Source organism: Anolis carolinensis, chromosome 3 (assembly GCF_035594765.1).
Source record: "Anolis carolinensis isolate JA03-04 chromosome 3, rAnoCar3.1.pri, whole genome shotgun sequence".
NCBI lineage: Eukaryota > Metazoa > Chordata > Lepidosauria > Squamata > Dactyloidae > Anolis > Anolis carolinensis.
In genome coordinates this window covers 126,705,101-126,726,525 of record NC_085843.1, presented here as the reverse complement: position 1 = coordinate 126,726,525, position 21,425 = coordinate 126,705,101, and the positions used below count along the sequence as shown (strand labels likewise).

Sequence of the window (21,425 nt, the reverse complement as noted above, 5' to 3'; positions counted from 1 at the left end):
GCACATGACATAAGCTATATTTTCACATGAAGGAACTGGCAAAACCGCCCAAGAACTCCTTGAGTAAGAAAACCCTAAGAAATTTATGGGGTCACCATAAGCTCGCAAATGACCCAAAGGCACACACCCTATCACAAGCTGAGGCATATGAAATGTTTACTATATATCAGTGATGAACTTTCCTGCAATCTGAGAACAGCTGCATTCACTGAAAGCAAAATTTCAATTTCAAATTACTTTGAATTTTGATCTAATACATGTCAAGCCTCTCTAACACCTATCACAATCCTAATAGGAATGTGGGTTTAAGCCCAATTTTGCATTATTGGAAAAAGGGGATGTTCTACATCCTAAAAAATGTACTGCTCTGGCATTTGTAGGGAAGTAAGTGGTACAGATTCCATTTAATTCTACCAGCATTAAATTAGAATGACAAATATTTGCATACGTTAACTCAACTACCCTTTAAAAAACTGGTCCCATGCCAAAAAGAAAAACCATAGTACACTATGGTCCATTGTGGTGTATGCTTTATTAAAGGATGTCAATACGTGCCATCTGTACTAATTTAGAAAGCCAGTGTAGTGTAGTGGTGATAATTCCAGAGTAGGTACTAAGAGATCCGGGCTCAAATGCTCTCATCCTCACTCACCTCCATCCACACCTGTGAGGATAAAGTGAGGGGGAATTGCTCAAGGCCATCAGAGCAAAAATGGTACATAAATGTAACTAATAAAAATTTGACTGCTTCTGAGCTGAAATTCTGACATAAGTTTCTGTAATAAAATGCTCAGCAAACTGGTTCTGTTGATGGGATATCCTCCCAAACACTCTCGTGAAAGAATTGCTAGGATTATGCAAGAAATTCTTTATTCACCCAATGAATAAAAAGGGATTACGTTTTATCTTGTATTATATTGCTAAAATATTGTCAGGTTTGAATGCGGGTTAAGTAGCCCTTATGCAAAAATCTGAAATGCTCCAAAATCCAAAGCAGTCGCATGGGTGGCACCTTTGCTTTCTAATGATTCCATGTACACAAACTTTGTTTCAAACACAAAATTATTTTTTAAAGATATTGTGTCGTAAATTACCTTCAGGCTATGTATATAAGGTGTGTATGAAACAAAAATGAATTTCATTTTTTTAGAATGTGGTCCCATATGCAAATATTCCAAAATCTGAAATTGGAAACACGCCTGGACCCAAGCATTTTGGATAATGGATACTCAACATATACTGTGTGCCATTTGGGAAACCTCCTCTAATTTTCACACTATCTATGTTCACACAGAACAGAAACATAGGAATCCTGCTCAATAAAGCATGCCAATTAATTGTATTATTAGTCCACTCAACCCATTTGCTCCTCCCTTCATGTGAATGGATTAGCAATCATAGTGAGAGCTAGCTTCACATGACATTTGCATCTGGGGTTACACTTAAATATGGCCTCATCTCACTTTTTCCTGTGAGACAAATCCGTTATTAAACAGACTAAAGGCTTTCTTAAAAATCCTAGCTTCTTTTAGCACACTTTCCCATAATCCCAGATGCAGATGTCCTGCTGTCCTGATTTACCTGTCACTCTAATAGGCTACCTGCACCAGTAAAAGTTTGCTGCCATCATGATTTATTAAGCTTCGAATACTCAGAACGACATGCCTACCACTTCAATTTGAATAAATACTTTGTAACATCCTAATTAAGAATAAATTTGTTTGAGACCACCCAACAGTCAGCAAGAAAAAAAAATTCAACTTTAATATTCTTCTGTTTATGAAAGTGGAGAGGCCACTGAAACATTACTATGGAGCTTTTGCCTCAAACTATTAACTGCTATACAAATAGACTCTTGCAATGTATCTCCTATCCTTTTAGGTTATTTTCCTGAGAAAAAAGTTCTACCAGACCATTTAGAGAAACATACCTACTCAAAGTTATGTCAACCGGCACACACACATGCTGTAATTTCCAATGCACCCACATTATTTATTTATTTATTTATTAACTATATTTATACCCCACCCTTCTCAACCCGAAGGCAACTCAGAGCGGCTTACAAACTACAGCAAAATTCAACACTGCATCATACACACAACATTAAACATATCATATCTTTTTTCTTCGTGTACTCTGTGAATGCACACTAATGGAGAGGCTGCGCCTGCGCAGGTCCCAACGGAAACTCTTCCCAAGCTGAAGTTTAAATTTTGGCGGTAGCCACGCCCCTCCGTCCCCGGAGGGCATATAAGGCAGCCCTCGGCGTCTCCTCCCCAGTTCCTTTTTTTCCGCCGCAAGGTTCACTTCGGATTCTCATGTCTACGACTCGCTTCAAGCGCTGCACTCAGTGTGCCGCTAAAATTCCTGATTCCGACGGCCACGCCAAGTGCCTCTACTGCCTCGGAGAGGCACATGTCGTCGGTACCTGCCGCTTCTGCCTGGCCCTAACGGCTCAGGCTAGAAAGAATAGAGCCGCGAGGCTTAGAGCGGCGCTCTACGAAAAATCGCTTGCCCCTGAACCCGCTCCGTCGACTTCGGGCACGAAGCCGCCGCTTAATCCGGTTTCGATGTCGGCTTCAACAGCTAAAGCCCCTTCGGTCTCGTCTAAGGCGTCCAGAGCCTCCAGATCGTCTAAGGCCGCTAAACCACCGTGCACACTCACCACGGCTACGGTGTCGACGCGTTCTGGTCGGGTCGGCCCTTCCTCGACATCGAGCTCGGTGGCTTCCGTATCTTCGGCCCGATCCCATCTTGGGGCTCCTCCGTCGACCTCTGCGATGAAGATCGCCCTTAAAAGGGCTCACGAGGAAGCTCGTCGGACCCAATCCGACTCAGCAATGGTCCCTCCCACACCGGGAAAATCCCTGAGGGTTCCATCAAAACAACCACTCGCTAAGAAGAGGGCGACCCAACGCTCTTCCTCTTCTGCTTCCTCCAAGATGGACGTCCTTTCTTCGGCGACTTCTTCTAGAAGGTCCTCTCCGATCGCTCCTGCTCAGCGACCTCGCCAAACTTCTCCTCAGCAACTTTCTGATGGCGAGTTGCAGGACTCACCCCACCACTCCACTCAGACAGTGGTCAGGGTGCCATCTCCTCGACCTGCTGTCTCCCATCGTCCGTCTCGCCAGCAGCTTTTTCCCCCGACCTCGACACCGGAACGGGGTAGACAGACCACTCGCCTGGCTCGAGCGGCCCAGGCCTCGGCCTCCAAGGATACTCGGCTACAGATGGTTTCTGCTCTTGAGGCTTTGCCGCCACCAGAGACTGTGTTGTCATCTCCCCCCCAGTCCCCTCAAGGGGCTGGGGACGATGAGATCGATATAGATCGCCCTGATTCCGCTCTCTCGGCCTCGGTAGTATCCTTAGGCCTTGATCTCTCTCCTCCTCATGACGCCTATGAGGTGGACCCTCCTTCGCCTACCGACAACATTCGGGCTTTCTCCGAACAAATGATTAGAATGGCCGACGCCCTGGGTCTAGAAATCAAACAGACTTCCAAGGCAGTTACTGATCCAGTCTTCAAACGGGTCCAAGCCCAGGCCCCTCCAGCCACGCTGTTGCCTTTTTTGCCTTATCTCCTAGATGTCATCCAATCTTCGTGGAAGACTCCTTCCTCGATCCCTCCTACCTCGAAGAGAATCGAGTCTTGGTATCGTACAGATGACGACACTTTAGAATGGCTTAAACACCATCCCGACCCGAACTCCATGGTCGTTAAAGCTTCTCAGTCTTCCGGCCGTGAATCCACTACCCCTGCAGACAGAGAGGGCAAGAGGTTCGACGCGGTCGGTCGAAAGCTCTATTCCGGAGCTCTCCTACTCTGTAGAATGGCGAACTATGGGGCCTGCATGGGGGCATACCAGCAGATCCTTTGGGAGAAAGCTCAGCCCTTCTTCTCTAAATTGTCGGATGAAGACCGGTCCGTCATGTCCACCCTCCAGCAAGAGGCCGATTCGTTAGCGCATCATCAAATCCAGATGGCTAAGCATACGGGCGACACGGCCGGCAAGATGATTGCCCACGCCATTGCTATTCGTCGCCACGCCTGGCTGAGATCTTCCGGTCTGTCTTCCTCCTCGAGGCAGGTCATCGAAGACCTCCCCTTCGACGCCATGGGCCTCTTTAACTCTGGCACCGACGACAAGCTAAAAACCAACCACGATTTTAAGGTTCTGGCCACTAAATGCGGAGATCAACCCCAGGTTCACCGCACCAAGTGGTTTCCTCAACGCTTTCGACGCTTCCCGCCTCCTTCCTACCGCCATCAATCCTTCCGGCGTCCCTCGGTTTCAAACAACCAAAATCGCCAGCAACCCCGTCGGGCCGCTCAGCCACAAAGACAACGCGGCCGAGCCACCCCCACTGCTGCTCAACCTCTCCGGCGTTCCTGACGCCATCTCTCTTTCCAAAGACTCTTTCTACGGTACCGATGCAGCTCTCATGCCTCCACACCCCTCCCTCTCACCAAATCAACCTCATGGTCTCTTTCTAGACCGCCTGGCTCCCTTCTTTCACCGGTGGAAATCTATTACTTCAGATGCCTGGGTTCTCAAAATTGTCCAAGAAGGCTATGCCTTAGAATTCGAAGAACTCCCGCCCACGGGCCAAGTCCTTCTCTCCAACCCTTCTCAAGAAATTCTCGCAGAGGTCGACGCCCTTCTCGCCAAGGGGGCTATTCGGCCTTCTCCATCGGTACAGGACCCTCAAGGTTTCTTCTCCAGATACTTTACGGTCCCGAAGAGGGGTGGGGGCCTCCGCCCAATTCTGGACTTACGCATGCTCAATGTCTTCATACGTCCAACCAAGTTCAGGATGGTCTCCATCGCCTCCATCCTCCCGATGCTTCAGCGCGGAGACTACTTCGTGTCTATAGACCTTCGAGACGCCTATTTCCACGTGGCGATTCGAGAAAACCACAGGCGCTTCCTTTCTTTCAAAGTCCTCGACCGGACCTACCAGTTCACCGTTTTACCCTTTGGCCTCGCTACGGCCCCAAGGGTCTTTACCAAAGTCGTCGCTGTCGTGGCTGCCCACCTCCGGCTCCAAGGGATCACAGTCTTTCCATATCTAGACGATTGGCTTCTGGTCGAATCCGACCCTGCCCTTCTCCGACGTCACGTCGACTACACCCTCTGTCTTCTAGAATCTCTCGGTCTTCAATTAAACCACGACAAATCTCACCTCACCCCGTCGAACAAAATCTGCTTCATCGGTGCCCTGTTCGACTCAATTGCTCAAACTGTCTCCCTTCCGTTCGACAGGTTTCTAGCTCTTCGCCAACAAATCATTTTCTGCGAGACCCACCGGAGGGTTCGGGCTCGATCCATCCAGGTACTGCTCGGCCATATGGCCTCCACAGTCTTCACGACCCCGTTCGCCAGGCTTCATCTCCGGCCTCTTCAAAGGTGGTTCATAGACGCTTTCAAGCCATTCCGCCACCCCAACTCGAGGTTTCTCTCGGTCCCGCCTCACGCTCGTCGGTCGCTTCTCTGGTGGAAGTCCCTCTCCAACGTTTGCAGGGGTCTTCCGTTCCACCCAATTCCTCCCTCCACTACCATAACCACGGACTCATCCAACTTCGGCTGGGGAGCCCACATGAAGGGTCTCACTGTTCGGGGCCTTTGGTCTCCCTCCGAGAAGGCAAATCACATAAACTTTCTCGAACTCCTTGCTATCTTCAAGGCTCTGAGAGCCTTCTCACGCCTGATCTCCCGGACATCTGTACTCATTCAGTCAGACAACACGGTAGCAGTCTTTTACATCAACAAGCAGGGGGGCACGGGTTCAAGGAAGCTGATGCTCCTCTCCTCCCAGCTGTGGCATTGGTGCATAGCCCGCAACATCCAAATCTCGGCGATTCACCTTCCCGGGATCCAGAACAACTTGGCAGACGCCCTCAGCAGGATGACGACTTCCTCCCACGAGTGGATGCTCGACCCCGAGACTCTTCTCTCTCTTTTTCTCAAATGGGGCTTCCCCACTCTAGACCTTTTCGCTTCTCCCGAGAACGCTCAGCTGCCCCGATACGGGGCAAGACTCCCCCCGTCCTCCTCTCCAGGCTGCCTGGGAGACGCCTTTCTTCTGGACTGGTCGGCGGAACCGATCTATCTCTTTCCGCCCTTTCCTCTGATACCGAAGGTCCTGCAGAAACTCCGGTCGGTACCTACGTCGGCGATCCTGATAGCTCCAGCCTGGCCCCGTCAATCTTGGTTCCCGGCTCTTCTTCATCTATCCAAGACGACCTTCTTCACTCTACCTCTTCTGCCACACCTCTTATCCAGGGAGAACGGCCAGATCCTCCACCCGGATCTCCCCTCTCTACATCTCACTGCTTGGAGGATTCTCGCCTGACCTCCCTCCCGCAAAACCTACAGGAGGTCCTCCGCGCAGCTCACAAACCGGCTACAACCAGGGCCTACACTTATAAAGTCTCTCGCTTTCGCTCCTTTCTTCGCTCCCGAGGAATTACTGTTTTTCCAACCTCGGTACCGATTGTGCTGGACTTCCTTATGTCTCTGGCAGACCAAAAACTTTCTCTTGCTTCTATGAAATCTTACCTGGCCGCTCTATCCTGGTGTTTTCAACAACATGGTAGACCATCTCTATTCTCCGACCACCTTGTCAAGACCTTCTTGAAAGGATACAACAACATCTGCCCACCGACTCAACCTCCTACTCCAGGGTGGAACCTCGAGCTTGTACTTTCTCAGCTTACTGCCTCTCCCTTTGAACCGCTGGCTTCGACCGACCTACGTCTCCTTTCTTGGAAAGTTGCCTTCTTGGTGGCCATAACCTCAGCGCGCAGACCCTCGGAGCTGGCGGCCCTTCGGGTCGATGAACCCTACCTCCGCTTTCATCACGACCGCGCCGTTCTCCGTCCGGACATCACCTTCCTTCCCAAGGTGGTCTCTGCTTTTCACCTTAACCAGGACATTGTCCTTCCCGCTTTCTTCCCAGACCCCTCGTCTCCCCTTGAGCGGAGACTGCACCTCCTTGATGTGCGTAGAGCACTTCTGTTCTACCGGGACCGTACAAAGGACATTCGAAAGACCCCAAAACTTTTTGTGGCCCATGCCCCAGATAAACTGGGCAATCCTATTTCTTCTCAAAGACTCTCACACTGGATTGCTCAGGCCATTGAACTGGCCTATGAACTAGCCAAAAGACCTCCTCCCCCGTCGGTTCGCCCGCGTTCGACGAGAGGTCTCTCCACGTCGACTGCCTTCCTAAGGGGCATTTCCCTGGACTCCATCTGCAAGGCAGCGATCTGGTCTAACCCCCTTACATTTGTGTCTCACTACAGGTTAGACCAAAAAACTTTGAAAGATGCCGCCTTTGCTAGGGCGGTTTTATCCTCATGCTTGTCCTAACCTTCTGCATTTATGACTTCTATGTGGGTGCTTTTTCTCATGCGACCCTCTTGTTGTTTTTTCTGTTTGGTACATGTTTGCACTACTCTCCTGATGATCCGTGCCTTATTGCTACTGCCTTCCCCCTTAGGGGAATGATGTTTTCCTGTTTTTTTCACATGTGCTCTTAAAGGGTTATGTCATGCCTTACCGAACTGCTCTCGGTGTTTGGCGTGTGTTTGATGCAATACCTTAATGGGTCCTTGGACCAGGGTTTTTGATGTTTTCATGTTTAATAAACATATGTTTGGACAGTTTTCTCGTTGTCAGGGTTTGCTTAGCCCGCCTCCGAGACCTAAGCTTGCTAGTCTCCATTAGTGTGCATTCACAGAGTACACGAAGAAAAAGGACAGGTTGCTTACCTGTAACCATGTTTCTTCGAGTGTACTCTGTGAATTCACACAAGCCCACCCTTCCTTCCCCTCTGGCAAACCCTCTTCCTTTCTCGTTGCCTTTGCGGCGTAGGAACTGGGGAGGAGACGCCGAGGGCTGCCTTATATGCCCTCCGGGGACGGAGGGGCGTGGCTACTGCCAAAATTTAAACTTCAGCTTGGGAAGAGTTTCCGTTGGGACCTGCGCAGGCGCAGCCTCTCCATTAGTGTGAATTCACAGAGTACACTCGAAGAAACATGGTTACAGGTAAGCAACCTGTCCATATCTATCTACATCTATCTATCTATATCTATATCTGTATCTTCTATATCTTCTATATCCATAATAAAAGTGAAAACCCGTATGTGGCACGGGTGTCCGCTCACACAGACAGCCTCCGGCCTCCACAAACAGGCTTTAGTTCCCAGTGCTGAAGAACCACCAAGTCACTCTTTTCCACTGACATTGCAGTTACAGCGAACTCCATGAACATGTATCCCAAACTCTGCCAATGTCCTTCCCAAACACTACGAACCACCACCCAAGGACTGCTTTCATTTGGGGACCATTTCATCCTTCACCACAGGCAGGCATCCCAGGGTTCTTCATTGGTGTGAAATTTGCATGACCCCGCCTACTGCCCTTCCCTTTCAAATCTGTCTGCATAACAAACACAGCAGAACTGAGCAACTAAACTTACTGGAGGAGTTTGGGGGATTGACTACACATGGTGGAAGTTGTAGTTCACCCTACATCAAGTCAGAGCATTCTGACTCCTACTGGGGAATTTAGAGGAGTTGTAGTTCACCTGCACCCAGAATGCTATGAATCCAAACAATGATGGGTCTGGACCAAACTTGCCATGCATATCTGATATGCCCAGATTTGAATACTGGTGGGTTTGGAGGGGAATTGGCCTGGACATCTGGGAGTAGTAGGTACTGGGATTTATAGGTCACCTGCAATGAATGAACAAACCCCTCCGATGATGGACCAGGACCAAACTTGGCACACAGAGCCCCCATAACCAAAAGAACATATTGGACAAGTTTGAGGGGAAAGGGAGTTATAGTTCACCTGCATCCAGAGAAACAGTGGCCCCCACCGACAATGGACCAGGACCAAACTTTGCACAGAGAAGCCTCATGACCAACTGAACATACTGCAGGGGTTTCTGGAAATCGGCCTCCATTTTGGGAGTTGTAGTTCACCTGCATCCAAAGAGCACTGAACCAACGACAGATCTGGATCAAACTTGGGACACAGAGTCAACATAGCCTGCTGTCGATACTGACAGATGTTTTGGGACAATTGCCCTTGGAATCTCGGAGTTGTAGCAGTTCACCCCCATCCAGAGAGCACTGCAGCCAGGCGATGACCAGCCAACGACAGATCTGGACCACACTTGGTACACAGACCCAAAATGGCCAACTTGGAATACAGACAGGGTCTGGGGAGGATTGACCTACGATTCTAGGAATTGTAGTTCACCCACTCCAAACTGAGAATACCTAACAATCAAAAACAAATAATGCCTTTATCAAATAACCTGGGCATTGCCAGGTTCTCAAGCTAGTTAAATTATAAAAGTTAAAACATATAAGAAGTTACAACATATAAATACAATAAAACAGATTAAAAACTTACAAAGTGATGATTATCATTATCATCATTCTGTTTTTTCTCACCTAAAAAAGATTCAAAGCTGCAAAAGGTATTTCACCTTACCTCTGAAGTCTTTCTACAAGCTCTGTCACCATTGTGTCTGAAATTCCTGGACATGCTTCTTCAGATAAATAAATGGCTTCTCTCAATTCCTCTATGGACCCCACGTTCCCTCCACAAGCTTGGCTTCTCTCTTTCAGCTAAAAATCAGAAGCGCATTCATGATACAACTCAAAATGTTTATGCGTTATAATATTTTCAAAACCAAACCAAGCACTCCACTTCGCTCATTCTCTATAGCTCCTTAATAGGGAAATACTGTAACAGCTACCATTCCTAAAACTTTGGTTTTCTCTTTGACATATTAGAGATGGAAGGAGGCTGCCTGTTTCCGCTTTTCTCTGGTGGACTACGACAATCGCCCTCCCATCACTCATCTCAGTGGGACTTACTCCCAAGATGAATGTGAAAGAATGTGAAAGAACACACACAGGTATTTGTAACACACTGCATTCCCCAAGCTGAAAAAACCCAACTCTTACATATGCCATCCATGTGCTACAACCATTCTAAATTAATGTCATCTCGAAAAGATCCAACTAGTCTCACTGATTTTCTTGGATTGTCTGGACTGTCTTGGTGCAAATTCTACACCAACAATGAGAAATAATTCAAAGTGAATTTACCTCTGTAAATAACGGGGATATAATCGTAGATAAGCACCGAGACAAAGGCCGCCTTTGAATGGTATTTTCCTTTAAGAAAACAGGTAAATAATTCTACAAGTTAACTTTGCAGAAATTGCAATTATTGTTCAACATAACTAATTTTATACAAAACATATGCAGTCTCCAGTAATATAACTTTGAAATTAACATTGCAAATTGGAATTAGGATTCTGGGAAGAAGGTGTGCTTGCATACATCATAGACCAAATTATAATTAGATAAACAAGAAGGAAATGCAGGCATTCCCAACAATGAATATATTGCAAGCAAATGAGCCTGCAGCAAAGTACATTTTAGAATTCTGAATACATTTCTTACATATTTATCAAATGTATTCAATTAAGCATATCTGGTGGAACTTCAGAAAGGAGTCAATCTGCAAAGCAAGGAAAGTAGTAACATGAACACCTATATATGTACACCATACAAAAAATAAACCAGTAATCGGCAACTGTGCCAATGCAGGACTATTTATGTGTCAATACAGGGATATGTATCACTATTCCTCCATTACCAGTTGCATTGGGCAAATCAAGTGGCAGATTTAGGGAGAAACAGGAAGATTCAGAGGAAGGCAAAAGAAACCCCCCTTCTGAACAAATCTTGCAAAGAAAATCCCTGTTAGGTTTGCCTTAGGGTTGTCGTAAGTCAGAAATGACTTGAAGGGACACAACAAGTGTCACACCCTTCGGGGTTAGAAGGGCGGGATATAAATGTAGTAAATAAATTAATTAAAAAACATAATGGGCAATAACTGCTTCTAACATTTAGAGAAAATATTGTTGCACAGCTATGAACATGTATACTGCACCCTGCATTTCACTTCCTGTGTTGCTGGTGAAATGGCACAATTTATTTTGAAGAAGTTTGCACAGGCTAACGAGGTGGCACAAGATTTGGCCATCTTAGTTTTAAAGGTGCCTAGAATTATAAAGTCTTTACATCTCAAAACATACTTCAGGTTTAGCAGCAATAGGTGGGATTTGAGAATTGTACTGGGTGACACCATCTGGGGGGTGACTCCAAATTTCTATGACATTTTTGTAAAATGTTTCGGTGGAAATTTATTTTTTTAATTACAATATACCTGTAGTTAGATACAATTGCAAAAACATTTTTTCTCCAGCCCAGCCTACATGGACTATGTCAAGAGACTCTATGCTGATTTACTTTTGAATCTTCTAATGAATTAGTGATACTTCAAATCACATGGTTTTGTCCGCACAAGCTACAATCATGTGCTGTCTTCATTGCTGCTGCATTTTAATAGTTGCTGATTTTGTGATATCTGAACTGCAATACTGTGGGGGAGAGGTCCATGGGGGTGACACTATGAGTTACTAAATGCTACCCACTCCAGTGATGTTTGGCAATCAAAACAGAAAAGCACACATTTCTATATAAAATACTAGTTTCTGGTTTCATGCAATGTCTGTAATATAAAATATACCTTGTTTCTTTCCCACTCATGCAGCTGGGTAGCTCCATTCTCTAGATTCTTGGGATCTTTCTCTCGGATTGTAAATATCCAGTCCCCTGAATCACTGCCTCCTGAGGCTTGTCCGTCTGTTTCACTTCAATGCAAACACATTTATGAAACATTACAAAACAATTTCACTCGTTTTATTTATGGATGGCAATAACACAAACTTGGCAAGTTCATCTGCAAGTAGTTTAAAACAATGCCACTAGAGGAAAATTCAAAAATTTTAATGGCCTTCTGACAACAAAATGGATTACTTTCTTTAGCAAAGGTTATAGGCTCTTGTAACAACTCAGTTCTGGTCTGATACATCTTGGTAACTGAAAACAGAACAGATTAAATCTGTAAAATTAGGCAAGTCTGGTGTACTTCAGTTTAATTAGCATCACTTATTTGTTTTTGTTTTTTAATACATTTGGACCCAAACCAATCTAGAAATGTCAACCGCTGAAAAGGGTCTCAAGGAGGGAACATACATGCCTCCGTGCATGTTACTTACTTACTTAGGCGATCCCTCGTAGTTTGAGGACAATTGTCTTCCATCCTGGGGGTGTGTCCGTAGATGGCTGAAGAGACCTATTCGTGATCTGCATGTTCTCCCACAGTAGGGACATCGGTTTCCAGGTGGAAGGGTTGGCTTGACGCTCCTTCCTCTTGGCACGTTTCTCCCTTTCACCCTCCATTTGTGACTCTTCGAACTCCGCAGCACTGCTGGTCACAGCTGACCTCCAATTAGAGCGCTCAAGGGCCAGGGCTTCCCAGTTCTCAGTGTCTATGCCTCAGTTTTTAAGGTTGGCTTTAAGCCCATCTTTAAATCTCTTTTCCTGCCCACCAACATTCCGTTTCCCGTTCTTGAGTTCAGAGTAGAGCAACTGCTTTGGGAGATGGTGATCGGGCATTCGGACAACGTGGCCAGTACAGCGGAGTTGATGGCGTAGGAGCATCGCTTCAATGCTGGTGGTCTTTGCTTCTTCCAGCACACTGACATTTGTCCGCCTGTCTTCCCAAGAGATTTGTAGGATTTTTCCGAGACAACACTGATGGAAACGCTCCAGGAGTTTGGTGTGATGTCTGGAGACCGTCCACGTTTCGCAGGCATAGAGCAGGGTTGGGAGGACAATGGCTTTATAAACAAGCACCTTGGTATCTCTGCGGATGTCCCAATCATCAAACACTCTCTGCTTCATTCTGAAAAATGCTGCGCTCGCAGAGCTCAGGCGGTGTTGTAGTTCAGTGTCAATGTTGACTTTTGTGGAGAGGTGGCTGGCAAGGTAGCGGAAATGGTCAACGTTTTCTAATGTTACACCATTAAGCTGTATTCCTGGCATTGCAGAGGGATTAGCTGGTGCCTGTTGGAAGAGCACTTTGGTTTTCTCAATGTTCAATGAGAGGCCAAGCTTCTCGTATGCTTCTGCGAAGGTGTTTAGAGTGGCTTGTAGGTCTTCTTCTGAGTGCGCACAGACTACGTTGTCATCGGCATATTGGAGTTCTATAACAGATGTTGTGGTGACCTTGGTTTTGGCTCTTAGTCTGCTGAGGTTAAACAGCTTGCCATCTGTCCGATAGATGACTTCCACACCGGTGGGAAGCTTCCCATCAATAAGGTGAAGTATCATAGTGATAAAGATGGAAAATAAGGTGGGGGCAATAACACATCCCTGCTTGACACCTGATTCCACCTTAAATGGGTCACTTTGGGAGCCGTTGCTGTCCAAGACTGTTGCCATCATGTCATCATGGAGGAGCCGCAGGATGTTCACAAATCTGTCAGGGCACCCGATTTTTTGGAGGATGGTCCAGAGAGCACTGCGATTCACTATGTCGAATGCCTTTGCAAGGTCAATGAATGCCATGTACAGAGGTTGGTTTTGTTCCCTGCATTTTTCTTGGAGCTGTCGTGCTGTGAAGATCATGTCCATTGTTCCTCTGGAGGGACGGGAGCCATTCTGGGATTCTGGGAGGGTGTCTTCTGAGACAGGAAAAAGGCGGTTTGCAAGGATTCTTGCGAGGATTTTCCCAGCAGAGGTTAGAAGGGAGATACCGCGACAGTTCCCGCAGTCTGTTCTATCCCCTTTCTTGAAAAGAGTGATGATGGTGGCATCCTTGAAGTCTGCTGGGATTTTCTCGGTCACCCACACCTTTTCAATGAGCTGGTGGAGTTGTTGTATCAGCTCAGGTCTACCCGTTTTGAAGATTTCAGCAGGGATCTCATCAGGTCCGCTGACTTGTTGTTTTTTTGGTGGCTGATGGCATTGCTAACTTCTTCCAAACTAGGCAGTGCTGCAAGCTCATCCCTGGTTTGTGGTTGCGGGATTTGTGAGAGGGTCTCTTTTGTTGAAGTGGGAATGATTGTATATAGAGTTGTTTAAATGTAATTGAGTTATAGTGTTGCAATGTGAGCTGGAGATTGCATCATGCTGTCTGCTGTCCACTATGCAAGTTTGTAAAGAGTTAACTGTGTATTGCATCAGACAGCAGGGGTGGTTATAAATAGCTTGCTGTGTTATCTGTTCCTCCCTCTGCCCTCTGCCTATTTGTACTCTGTATGTATATGTCGTCTTGAGAGTTTTCCGTTTTGTCAGTAAATCTTTTGTAGAAAGCCAAACAGGCTTCAGCCTATTTATTGGTGCCAGTGATTCTTCGTTGATATTCCGCTGCATGTGTGTTTATCCAAACCGTGTGCTCTGACATCTTTGGCCACATTGGAGCTGCGATTGAGCAGGTTCTGGTAGTGCTCTTTCCAATGTAGTGCAAGGATGGAACATACATGCCTCCGTGCATGTATACTTTTGGTGTTATCCTGTTATTAAACATACACCTTCTCCACTATAATAGGGTAGCAGGGAATTCATATCTACCACTCATTTTATTCCATACCTTCCCACTAAAAGGTAAATATGACTCAGAAGTGGGATTGTACTTCTGGAATAAGTGAAGATGAGAATATCGCAGCTGGACATGTAAAACCCCTGCTTGATAAGAAACACTGGTCAACACACATTTTGGTGCCTCAAATGTTTGTCTCGTTTCTGGATATATTTGATTCCAGAAATGGCACCTATCCCTATCAGCTCTAGTTTTTGCGATACAGAACATATGCAATATGCCAGTTGTCATCTACTCATCCATAAAAAAATCATGATAACCACATCTAGAGCTGACGCAGTTTATTCAATGCAATTTTCTGAACCAGTGCCCCAAATAACCCGCAGGAACAGGCCTAAAAAACAAGACACCAAGAATACCATTTTATGTTTTGAGTTGGTCTCTGAAATCGAACTTCAAGCAGCCCTTAGCAGATCTGCTCACCCCTTGAGCTGTATCACCTGCCTTTCTAAGTGTTTGCCAATGGAGTAAGGCATCCTTGCCCAGAACATGAGAAAATATATGATTGGCAACAACCTTATTTTTATCACACCCTTCTACCCATGTGTTCCTTTCAAATGAGGGAATGAAGAAATAAAGTACAATATCTATTCTGTTTTTGTGAAATTCAGGCACTTGTCTATTTCTGAGACAGAGCGTCATAGCTTCCCAAGTTTAGGGAAAACACATCTTTTTGGCCAGTTCTACACAGGAGAAAAGTTCGATCCCAGCTGGATTTTAAAAACCTGGGTCTGGTCAAACTTCTGTCTCTGCAACGGCAGAAAACACTGCAGTTTCCTGGAGGAGGGGGTCCAGATGCCCTGTCAGGCCTTTTGGCAGGACACCCGGACAGCAGCAATCCCCCCCCCCCCCGAACAAGCCTTAAAAACTAAACATTACTTACTTGGCTGCCATTACCCTGCTGCCAGCCTTCTCCTGGTGCATAGCAATGATGCACCAGGAGAAAGGGGGCAGGAGGAAAATCACTCCTGGCCCCCCTTCTCATGGCACGCTATTTCTACATGCCAAGAGAGGGCCGGCAGCAGGGTAATGGTGGCCAAGTAAGTAATTTTTAGTTTTTAAGGCTTTTCTGGGGGGTTTGGAGAAGGGGTTGCAGCTCTCTGGGTTTTCCGGATTCATGCAGCCCTGAAAAGGCGAGAGGGATGTGCGGACTGCCCCCTCAAAAGTCCCAGGACATCTGAGGGGCAGTCCAGACAGCGGCCATATTGGATTAGACCCAGGTCTTTCAGGAAGACCCGGGTCTAATCCAGTACCTAATTAATTTGGCACAAAGAAGAGAGCTCTCACTTTTTACAAGCTGTCTGGATGTGCCCTCAGAGAAAATAAACCGTTCCTGGTTATCTAAATCAAGTGGACACCCCACATGAACCTCCAGCCACTCCTGAAAACTGGTTCATGCAAAATGTGCTTTTTCAGCATCTTTATCTGAAAAAGCCTTTCAAACTGTCCATTCCATCTGATGTATTCCCTCTCCCCATAAAGATGGCACCGTGCTTTCACGCTTACCCATCGGAATCTTCAGAACTTGAGTTATCATGGTTCTGTTCAGCCTTCCATCTTTTATGCCTGTCAATCAGATCTGTCAAATAAGAGGTTTTCTTTGCATTTCGTACAATAAATTTGTGCTTCAGGAGTTCTTTTGCTGTTGGTCTCTTAAAAATGAAAAAAGGGTCCTTTACAAAAAGAATTTCAGCTACCAAGTGAACAAAAATATACATTTATTGAATTAGGAAAAATGTCTACTTTAAGCTAACAAAAGCTTACTGATTCTATACTCCATTTCAACAGTGTAACGCAACAGCTAAAAAAAAGCAATGTGGTTCTATGCTGAATTAATAAGAGTACAAAGTCTAGATCGAGGGAAGTCATAGTCCATTTTATTCTGCTTTGGTCAGACCTTAAATGGAATACACTGTCCAGTTCTGAGCACCAAAATTCAAGAAGAATGTGGACAAGCTGGAATATTTCCAAGTGAGGGCAAGCACAAAAGCAAAAGGTCTGGAAGCCAAGCCTATGAGGAATGGCTTTGAGAGCTGGGGATGTTTAGCTTGGAGAAAAGGATGAGAGGGGACATGATGGCCAAATTTAAATATCTGAGAAGATGTCACATTGAGAAGGGGGTAGACTTGTTTTTTGGTGCTTTAGAGATGAGGACCTGGAGCAATGGATTCATAAGTCATGAAAAGAGATTCCACCTAAACATTAGTGACATGCAAAGCAAAGCTAGGACCGAAACCAACTGAAATCTAAATCTAAATCTATTCTGTCAATAAGAACTTGGTTGGTAAGGCAATACGAAAGTCTAAATACCCTAAGGAAGGTCAACTCTGAATAGTACTTAGATGAGAAAATGCTCAAAAAATTGCAGGTAATGTCAGCTACATTTCAGAGGAAGGAACTGACAAAATTTTGTATTCATTTCTTAAGAAAACCCTGTAAGATTTGGGGGATAACTATAAGTAAACAGATGACTTGAAGGCACATATGTAAACACAGGTTAACACATACATTTCACTTGATTCATGCTGAGATTAACAACTAGATTTAGTTCAATAAATACATAAAGATTTTTAAAAGTTGTAAATGTTTTGTAAGTAATTACACAAATCCCTCCAATTGATTCCCAGACAGCACAGCTAAACAATTCTATGGAAGAAGTAGCAACATGTTATAAATATCCCACACAACCTAGACAAAACACAAATAGAAGCAAAGCAAAAATTGAAATCTGTTAGAAATACCATTCAAGGGACATGGGTATTGTGCACTTGTTAGTTTAGTCAAAATGGCTCTGTTCATGCAAAATTTTGAAATAAAGCTTCCCAAAAACAAGGATGTGATGGGAAGAAAACATGTTTTCAGCATGTTTCAATTTCTACTAACATTTTATGCAATACAACACATTGCCCAAATGCATCAAACAGTTCAGTCTTCCATCTCACACTGCCAAACTAAGCAAAATGTCCTAAAACAATCACAGCATACTGAAGAAATAACTTACAAAGCTTGGATCCTTGTTCAAGCAGGCCTCAACAAACTCCTTTAGGGGTTTACTGTAATTTCCTTCTAATGTTGGTGGATTGTTCTTTGGAATGAGGAATAAAACTTTCATTGGATGCAGTTCTGAGTGCGGCGGCTCACCTTTTGCCAGTTCTATGGCTGTTATGCCCAGTGACCAGATATCTGCCTGTAACACACAAGGAATCGTACAACAGCACATCAGCCTTTCATGAGCACCAAATGATAACTTTCCTTTGTTGCATTGATTGTTTACTTACTTACAGGTCTTTTTCCCACTCAACAAAGACAACAAAATATTAAGTTCATTCTGAAAATGCTACCTAAAAAATTTAAGTCCCAAACATTACTCTTACCTTTGAATCATAAGCAGATTGCTTTATAACTTCTGGTGCCATCCAAAATGGTGTTCCCACAAAGGTGTTCCTCTTTATTTGTGTATCAGTTAATTGTCCAGCTACACCAAAGTCTGCTAGTTTGACTTCACCTTGTTCAGAGAGCAGCACATTTGCAGCTAGAAAACATTTTCAAAAAAGGTAATTCAATGTTTGCTCACTTCAACCTGAAGCATCCAAAAAGTTAGCAAAGACCATACAGTTTTACCTTTAATATCTCTATGAATTTTCTTTTCCGAATGCAAATAATCAAGTCCTTTGAGAATTTCTCTTAATATTGTAGCAATCTGGATTTCATCAAGTGAGCCTGGTTCTAACTAGAAGAAACACAACAGATTATTTTCAGAATAAAATGATATTGTAATACAAAAGGGAATATTGACAAAAAATTAAACCAGCAATTTAATATTTAATTTGTTGTACTTTTATTTATAGTTTATCTAAACTATATCTTAATCAAAAAACTATATTTATAGTTTATCTAAAGTTTAGAAATCTGCTAGATTCAGAAAGCTTACTTATCTGATGCACTAAACTGTCATACAGAAAAGAGCAAAAAACGAGTCAGCTCTCCAGATTTGTGGACTCAACTTTAAAGAAGTTTATTATTCACTGATTTGATTAAAATGTTCTTTCTAGGAATTTCTAGGACCTGCAGTGCAACTTTATGATCAACTTCTGCTGGAAATTGATCACAGAGTCATGCTGAAAGACTAGGGATTCCTAGAAAGAACATTTCTCTAGGAATCTGTATGCCTTCTGGTATATGATAGAAGTGACCAAAGAGAAATGCTGGAGAAACTAGAAAGGGTTTCTTTCAGGAAAAAAAATACCAATTTTATTATTTGCAATTTTCACTTTTGCATAGATCCTATGCCCCTAATCCCAGCAAATGACTACAGATAAACAACTTCATAGAAATTGTAAAAAATGTAATTTTAAGTCAGGATGCCATTATTCCTGTGGTCATGATGCATAAGCAATTATAGCAAATTTGGATGAAATAAGAATAAACCTGTTAGTTAAATGAATGAAAGCTGATAACTTACAAGGTCAAGAGCAGAGCCTCCACCAAGATATTCCATTATGATCCATAATTTGGTATCCTGTTAATATAGACAAATGTCCACTTCAATAGAGCTAGAGATTATAACACTTTAACATCTTTTTTCACTCTCTGTATGTTTCATCTTAGGCCTGCAGTTAATCACATACAGAAAACCTGAGACTGAAAAAACTAATGTGAACTAGGAGGATATAAATTAATACTATAAATGGGGGACATAATAAATATCAAAAATGATTTTTATTTATTTAAAAATGTTTTTTTAACCCTGTTTTAGTGTACGTGACATTTACAAGTGAGACAATTTTTGCCACAAGCTCAATGTGCCACTTAATAATTGTCAAAGTCTCAGTTTGGTTGGTTACATTCCTGAGAGAGCTGGTCTGCTACTCAGACAAATGATGTCAAAGAAAAACTTCTCTGTCTCATCTATCTTCTTCCTCAACACTCATTACTGCTTCTTTTGTATATTCAGAATAAGACATACCATTTCATGCAAAACAAAACATAATACAAAACACAAGAGTCAGTGATATCTTTATTAAGCCAACTAAAATGTACAAAATAGATCATACAAGTTATCAAAGCTTCGTACTTCAAAAATCAAACAGGAGAAAAAGAATTGTGATATTGAAGGTACAGGTCTCTATTTTGTTGCAGGCATATATTTTAAGATGTTATATCTGTTGTTAGTTAAGATGGTCTCAGTGAACATTAATGCAAGAAGAGGTCTTCCACCTTCTTGGCCAAAACAAAACAAAATGATTTTATTGACCAATTGGCCTTATTAAAACAGACAATATAAACACAACATACAGTACACAACCAGTCCAGGTAAAATTATAAATATACAAGTACAAAGATAAAAAGTGGGGATGGCCAACATGCAACTGAATGGACCTTAATCTTAGGTATTTACATCAGACGTCCTTGTCCCCCTTACACTGTATACCAATCTGATCAATATACTCTGATCTCCTTTTAAATGCTTTGAACAAGTAAAGGGCATCCATTTGTTACCATGGGATTATACCCAGCTAGTAAAAATGTGGTTTTGGCGACTGTATTCCAATTCGTTTTATTACCAATGAAAGGCCATAGATGTTGTTTCCTTTCTTTTTTGTACAAACAGCAGTTATTTCATATGTGGTTCAGGTTTTCAATTTCGGGGGGGGGGGGGTCTTCTTGGCTATGTGGGGACTGGGAACAAAGAGCACTAAAAGACAAGTGCACATAGCTCTTACTGAACTTCTGAGGGCTGTATGTGTCTGCAAACGGACAGCTCATAATCCCCTGAACTGTCTTTAAGTTTTGTTACAAAATCAAAATCAAAAACAAAACCCAAAATTCTTCCTGGCAAGCTGAAGGAGAAATGGGCCCAACTGAGATACTTAAGACCCAGAAAAGGTCTTTTTAAAGCCGACGTAAACTGGACTGGTGTCCTATCCAAATTATGGTTAAAAATGAAATCTCTTGTAATAGAATATATCATGTACTGGTACAGTATTACCATTTGAGACTTCCCAAGAAAGCATTTTCAATCCATATAGACCTCTGAGGATAAGGATGGAAGGAAGCTGACCAATAAATATCCAGATTTCACAATGCTATAGACAACTGGCAACAATAGCTCTCTTCTGTGTCTTTACTAACTACTGGCTATGGAGATCTCGAAGGCCATTGCTTAAAAAAAGGTATATTATTCCACACTATTGTGGCATAAAGACCCTCTGCTCGCCCTCCCATCTATGAAGAACCCATTAATCAAAATCAGAGAATCACATATCCTTAAACTGGGTGTGTGTTTTGTTTGGTTTTGCTACAATGTAGTCTAGAATTTAAAAACCCAAGAGAAGAGTCCCAACAAAGAATCTTAATTTTTGTTTCACATCAAAGTGCCAAAACAGTTTAAAACATTAAAAGGTTTCTCACTCCTTTTCTTTTTGGTGACTGGATTAATCTTACCAATAATAGCACAGTAACTTCAATATTAAAAGGCTTGAGATGTGAAGAGTCAATTTCAGGGATTATTGAGCTAAAACCATTTTCTCCAAAAAGAACCCCCAAAACCCACAGCTCACTCTCAAGACAGAATGTTGAACTGATAAGGAAATCTCATTGGAAAGCATTTCTGAAGCCTCTTTTGAAGCCTCTTGGTATCATGATAAATGCTGGCTGCCTTGGGATGGCATCCCTTTGAGGAGAGATATAAAAGAGCTAAAATGTTATCCTTACTGAAAGTTTCAATAAAAGATCTTTATTATCAAAGACAAGATTCTGATTTTGCATATAGCACTTCTGTTCATTTCATTAACGTTTTTCATCCATCTTATATAGTTAGCGACTGGGGAAGAATATATACTTTAACAAGCAATGCAGAATACACTCTGGAAACACAAA

The 21,425-nt window shown here is 43.6% G+C and overlaps 1 protein-coding gene across 2 annotated transcripts in view; it reads right to left on the bottom strand.

Annotated features, from left to right (window-relative positions):
• stk24 (serine/threonine kinase 24) overlaps positions 1 to 21,425 on the bottom strand; it is a 56,184-nt gene that overhangs the window by 5,868 nt on the left and 28,891 nt on the right. The window contains exons 3-10 of one of the 2 annotated variants that reach the window (XM_008106933.3): positions 19,009 to 19,065; positions 18,168 to 18,276; positions 17,921 to 18,078; positions 17,548 to 17,733; positions 16,053 to 16,198; positions 11,628 to 11,751; positions 10,136 to 10,204; positions 9,513 to 9,649 (exon numbers count right to left, since the gene is read on the bottom strand). In XM_008106933.3, coding sequence (XP_008105140.1) covers positions 9,513 to 9,649; positions 10,136 to 10,204; positions 11,628 to 11,751; positions 16,053 to 16,198; positions 17,548 to 17,733; positions 17,921 to 18,078; positions 18,168 to 18,276; positions 19,009 to 19,065 — 986 coding nt within the window. The remainder of the gene's footprint in view (positions 1 to 9,512; positions 9,650 to 10,135; positions 10,205 to 11,627; positions 11,752 to 16,052; positions 16,199 to 17,547; positions 17,734 to 17,920; positions 18,079 to 18,167; positions 18,277 to 19,008; positions 19,066 to 21,425) is intronic. The other variant, XM_008106935.3, reaches the window with a different exon arrangement.